General features: G+C 49.7%; 1 protein-coding gene across 1 annotated transcript; it reads left to right on the top strand.

The window, feature by feature from the left end:
- Positions 1-3648: 3648 nt before the first annotated feature.
- On the top strand, positions 3649-5317 carry SRARP (steroid receptor associated and regulated protein). The gene is made up of 2 exons (XM_037045318.1): positions 3649-3809; positions 4687-5317. Exons 1-2 carry the CDS (start codon positions 3728-3730, stop codon positions 5112-5114), a joined length of 510 nt encoding a protein of 169 aa, XP_036901213.1. The 5' UTR covers positions 3649-3727; the 3' UTR covers positions 5115-5317.
- Positions 5318-6098: the final 781 nt, after the last annotated feature.

Below are 6098 nucleotides of genomic sequence, written 5' to 3'. Positions count from 1 at the left end.
GCAGTTCACAGGCCGGCGCTTGCCAGCCAGGGCGGAATTGTTTCATTGTACTCTTTCCTCGGTTTTCTGTGTCCGCTATGACAGTAACAGCTTTTACGGGTTCAGCGCATACTCTGTGCCAGGCACTGTGTTACTAAATCTTCTCACCAATCTTAAAATAGTGTTAGCTTCCCCCTTTCGGAGAAGGGAAAACACAGGCTCAGAAAGGATAAATGAACGGCCCCTGTCACGCATTTTAACAGTGGTGGAGCAAAGGTGTGAATTTAGCTGTGGTTCCAAAACTGCAGATCCCGGATCCCGGATTACGTTTTTCTGTCTTATGAGCCAACCATTACCCCTGTCCCCGTTTAGAGCATTTCCAGGACTAGCCTGGGGGTGAAAGATAGTACCTTAAAAAAAAAATATGCCGATTAGAACAGTCCCGCTGTGGCCTCTTAACAACTTTCAGCACCTTCTGGCCACTGACCTCTGCTTTCTCACAGTTTGTGGTCTTTCTCCTTGCTTCACGTTTGATCTCGTGTATTTTCCATGGTCCTTAATTTTGACAACACTCTCGCTACTAGTGTCTGAGCAAGGAGAGCAGCCCCTCCTCCCACCGACTGAGGCTGACCCTGCTTTCCCGGAAGAGCATGTAAATGACTTCATCTTAGAAAGTTCTATTATAAGGAGGTGCTGATTCCCCTCAGAGACCACTCACCACCCCTCATTAGTCTCCAGATCTGTAAGGGTGTCTCACTCCAAAAATGCCCCAGGAACCAAGCACAGAGTCTGCATAGAGGTGACTCACACCTGTGACACAGATAGATCTGTATCAATTTTCTGTTGCTATGGCAACACATTACCATATCTAGAGTTTTAAAGCAACACGAACTTATTATTAGTTGGTCAGAAGTCCAACATGGGAGGGTCTCACAGGGCCAAAATCAAGAGCTGGCGATTGAAGTCAATCACCAATGCCAATAAGTTAATCAGCTAGGCCCCTGTAATGAAGCCTTCGTGAAAAACCAGAAGAAGGTCATTTGAGAGTATCCAGGCTTGTGACCACGTGGAGGTTTGGGGACAGTGGCATACTCAGAGATTATGGGAGCTCTTCATCACCTCCTGCATACCTTGCCCTGTGCATCTCATCCATCTGGCTGGTTCTGAGATGTGTTCCTTGTCAGACAGAATCAGGAAGCTTTGGCTAGAAATCAGTAACAAAGACTTATTCAAAGGATTTGCAAATAGGAAACACAACTAGGCAATGCCCAGAGTGTTCCAAAGAAGAGGGAAAAACTGATAGTTCGTGTAGTAGAAAGTATACTCCTAAGAAGAATCAGCCCTGTGGTCTTGGCCCCTGGATGGGGCCTGAGATGGTGACCTTCCAGATGCCCGTGGTCTGGATGATGGGTGTGAATGAAAAAAAGAGACCTATGGAAAGTAACCTCACAGGGTGATCTGATCTTAACTTCCCACCTGGGCAGGTCACTTTGGTGTGTAGTCATGCCCCAGGCCTGTAACTTCTTAGTAAAAAAAGGTTTATCCTGCCATAAACTTTCTGTACATCAAGGTTAACACACCTTTGAAATAAACCTGAAACACCCTTAAGAGAGCCCATAATCGTGTTAACTATCCTGTAGTCCAAACCCCACCCTGCCCTCTCCCACCTTCACATAATCTTGCTGACATTCCCTTTCAATTGCATATACGAAGATGCAAAACTGTAATTCTCAGGAGCATTTGAGATGTTGCTCCCCAGTGGGCCGTTTGGCTCAGATAAACTTTTATAAAAATTCTCCACAGGTTCGGACGTTTCTTGTGCTGACATGGATGTCTGGTGGTATGGACAGGAGAACACTCTTTCTTGACTCCTCCAGAGGGCTCTCTGTAGGACTCATATATATTTCCAGGCATTGATGCACAGCTGAAAAGTTCAAAAGTTTAAGTCCTCAGGCTCATTAAAGTGAAATTAAATCTGTTCCTCATGCTCAGCCCATGTGGTCTAAACGAGTTTTGCGAACTTGACTCTACGGCCTCCATTTTCAGTGGGTCTAGCTACACTGACTTCATCTTGTTTTCTTCACTCATTTGTCACCTTTCATAATACACTGGTGATCTAATATGCAAAATATTTCTCGGAGTTCTGTGAACTGCTCTGGCGAATCAATCGAACCCAAGGACGGGGTCGTGGGAACCTCTAGTCTGTAGAAGTTCGATGACAACCGGGACTTTCCATCAGCATCTGCATGGGGGGTGGGGTTGCAGTCCGGCAGGACAGAGTTCTTCTCTTTTCAATTTTTTAAAAAAGATTTTGTTGCCCTAGCTGATGTAGCTCAGTGGATTGAACGCGGGCCTGCGAACCAGACAATCACAGTTCGATTCCCAGTCAGGGCATATTCCTGGGTTGCAGGCCAATTCCCAGCAGGGGACGCACGAGAGGCAACCATACATTGATGTTTCTCTTCCTCTCTCCTTCCCTTCCCTTCTAAAGATATATGAATAAAATATTAAAAAAAAAGATTTTGTTTATTTACTTTTAGAGAGAAGGGAAGGGAAGGAGACAGAAAGGGAAAGAACCATCATTGTGTGAGAGAGAAACAGTTGCCCCTCACACGCCTCCAACGGAGAACCTGGCCTGCAACCCAGGCATGTGCCCTGATTGGGAATCACACCAGTGACCTTTGGTTAGTGGGCCAGCGTGCAAGCCCCTGAGCCACACCAGCCAGGGCTCAGAGTCTTATCTTAACCTGTGGGGTCAGACACTAACTCCAGGTACCATCTCCAGGTAGATGGGGTCTGAACTGAGTTAATTGCTTGGTTGAGTAGCAAAACAACACACCTGGGAGTTGGTGGCAGAGTCAAAAGACCCTGGATCACCCTGCAAAGTCCCCTTCTGGAGACTAGGGCCTGGATACGTTTCGGGGGCGTTCTTCGACCACACATGGTTACTTCTTATTCACAGTAGTCATATTGTTTCCATTTAGTGAAGCAATATCAGTTTTCTTTTTAAAATGTTTTTCTTTCCCAGTAAAAGCAGTTGGTTTGACTTCAAGGATGCTATACACTGTGCCCTCCCCAAATTCACCTTTAAAACCTGACCCTCAATGTGATGGTATTAGCAGGTCGGTGGGGGTCTTTGAGGGTGATTAGGTCATGAGGGGGGAACCCTTATAAAAGAGACCTCCAAGAGGTTCCTGGTCCTACTACCTCTGAACCAGCAAGCAGGTCTTCACCAAAAAACAAACTGCAGACACCTTCAGCTGGGACTTCCCAACATCTAGAACGATGAGACAAAAATGTTTCTTGTTTGGGGCCCCAGACAAAGAACGCATTACATAAGTAGTATTCCAGAAAGTCTTAGGGAGAGGGAAAAATGTAACAAAACAAAACGGTGGTGCAGCCAAACCCAAACATGACTGAGGTTGGGGAAACTGAGGCCTGGAGGAGAAGGTTCCGAGACCTGTGCCGGGTCAGGAAGCAGCTGGAGTTGGAAGAAATGGTGTGTGTGGTGGAGGGCCTGCCTCCCAAAGACCCAACAGCAATTTTGTTGACATAACCTTGTGGATCAAAGTCACCCCCAAATTGCCCCAGGCCAGTTCCCGGGGCTCCCAGGGGAAGGCGGTCAGGATCCAGATCCTGTGAATACAAAAGATCTGGCCGTTGGTCAAAGAACTGCATTCTGAAGCAGGCTGCCCAAAACTGCTCCTCCTGCCCACACTCCACCAAGCTAGGTGCAGTGGCAGCAGCCATGGCCTCATCAGAAGACCTCAGAGACCAGAGTGCCAGCCCCCAAATCGTGGGGCTTGTGACAGATCTGGACACCAGTTCAGGTAAGAGATGGCAGAGGACGTCTCTGCCCTGAAGGAGCTGCCGAGGGCAGCTACCCTCCCTGGGGGCCGCCGGGATGCTCAGGCCAGGGGACGACTTCACTTTTATTTCTTGTTTTAAACAATGTAACAGAACATAAGCTTCCTCCCGAGCCTGTGTTGTGGTGAAGAGCACGTAGTTAAGGGAATGGATGTGTTTATTATCTGGGAACTCGAAAAGTTACTTTTTTAGGAGCACCACCAACTTTAGATTCAGAGAGACCTGCTCCGGCACTTGCTTTCTTGATGAACCGACCAATCAGCTCTTCTCCCGGGACTAGGCTCTGAGTGGGGTGGGGAGGACAGAGCAGGGACCCCCAGGGCAGAAATGACTGGGAACTGATGGTGTTCTCTGAGGTTCTGGTGTCATGTGGGGAGGGGGAGAGCAGCATGATGCCCCCTGAGGACCCTCATGTCTGCTTAAATCCAGCCTCAGTCTTCTAATCTGTTGAAGGGGGCTGAAGCTTTCCTCTTGTTTGAGGACCTCGCTGCTCACAGTGGACCAGCGGCGGCAGCGTCTCCCTGGAGCTTGTGGGAAATGCTCCTGACCCCTGCACGGTGACAAGACGCTGGGCCCTGCATGTGCGCAGCAAGGACCAGGGGTTCTGAGCCAGGGGTCTTGGGGCTCCTGAGGAGGCAGAGGCCAGTCAGAGGGAAGCAGGATTTAAAGCCAGGTCTCTCTGATGCTGAAGTCCACGCTCTTTGCCTCCACGGTTTCCACCTGTGTGTGTCCACCTACACACGGGTAAAACCTCGTGGAGTGAATCAACGAGTGAATTAATAACAGAACCATGTCGACTGTTGTGCTAACACAAACCTTCCATCTTCTCCTTCCTTTTAGGGGGGAAGTCAGCCCACCTTCTAAAGGCCGTCTCCACAGCTCACTTAACTTTCGTTATCGACTGTGTCCGTGGGAAACCGCTCTCGCTGGCAGCTCCCCCGGTGCCGCCCCACGCCCTCAGTCCCAACCCAGGACTTGTCACCCCTACAATGAAGACTTACATCTTGTTCTGTGGGTATGGCCAGTCCCATCTGATTCGGGAGGCTCCCCTGGGTGGGGAGCACCTTGACCAGGCCAGGGGCACCCTGCCACCCCGCAGAGGGACTGTGACCTCAGCTTTCTCCTCAGTCAGCCCACTGAGGTCCCAGGAGCCTCCTGAAGCCAAGGGGAGCCCCTCCAAGACAGTGCCCACAAGGTCTTCGGCTTGGGAAGCGGTCATGGACACACTCAAAGCTTTCTCCTCCTGTGTCTGTGGGCAGGCAGATTAACTGGAAGAACCTGACGGTGGGACGAGGGGGTTGGCACCTCAGGCTCAAGTGTCCAGGGGCTGCCCTTCCCAGGGCCCACGGCCTCTTTGCCAGGATCTGCAAAATGCCTGGGAAAAACACCACCGCTTTCTCGGAGCTTATATCCCTGGAGTCAGGGGAGAGGCGGGAAGAAGTTTAAACAAGCAAACAAATAAAGACGATTTCAAACCGTCACAAAACGAGCTCTGTGCAGAAACTGGGATGTGGTGCCGGGGTGGAAAAGGACTGAGGCAAAAAGCTTTTCTGTTGTGGTGGTTGGGAAAGGCCTCTCGGAGTGGGTAGCAATTAAAGTATGATCTGCCCTGGCTGGTGTGGCTCAGTGGATTGAGCACTGGCCTGCGGGACCCAAGGGTCGCCAGTTCAATTCCCAGTCGAGGCACATGCCTAGGTTGCAGGCCAGGTTCCCAGTAGGGGGCGTGTGAGAGGCAACCATGCATTGATGTTTCCATCTTTCTCCCTCTCTAAAAATAAAAAAATAATAATAATCTTTTAAAAAATAGATGAAGTATGATCTGAAAGGTAAGAAGGAGTCAAGCTCTGTGAACCGCCTTCACGCAGGGCCATGGGGCAGAGCAGACCAAGTGGGGTCAGGACGCCCCAGCATGACAGGCAGGAGCAACACGTTGTCTGCTGTCATCTTGGTTGACATATAAGTGTGGAGGTCACCAAAGGGCATGAGACGCAGAATGGGGAAATTCAAGAACCTAGGAAGGACCTGGCAATCTGAGAGTAAATAAAGGGAACCAGCCTCTGGGGGGGGGGGCGTTGAAAGTCTGCCAAAAGGAATGGAGTATTGTATTTGAACAAATAACATAAGAGATAGTACAAACTGAGCATCTACTTCATGCCAGGCCTGTGCTGCACCTTAGAAATACAGAAAAAGGGGGGTCCTGCTTCATAGGGCAGTAGTGTTCCCCAGCATGAAGTGTGCTCACTGGTGTGTGT

The sequence above is a fragment of the Sturnira hondurensis genome, unplaced genomic scaffold (assembly GCF_014824575.4).
Source record: "Sturnira hondurensis isolate 20B ecotype Veracruz unplaced genomic scaffold, ASM1482457v3 Scaffold0004257, whole genome shotgun sequence".
NCBI lineage: Eukaryota > Metazoa > Chordata > Mammalia > Chiroptera > Phyllostomidae > Sturnira > Sturnira hondurensis.
The sequence above is the reverse complement of the archived record's forward strand: the minus strand, read 5'-3'. Positions and strand labels throughout refer to the sequence as shown.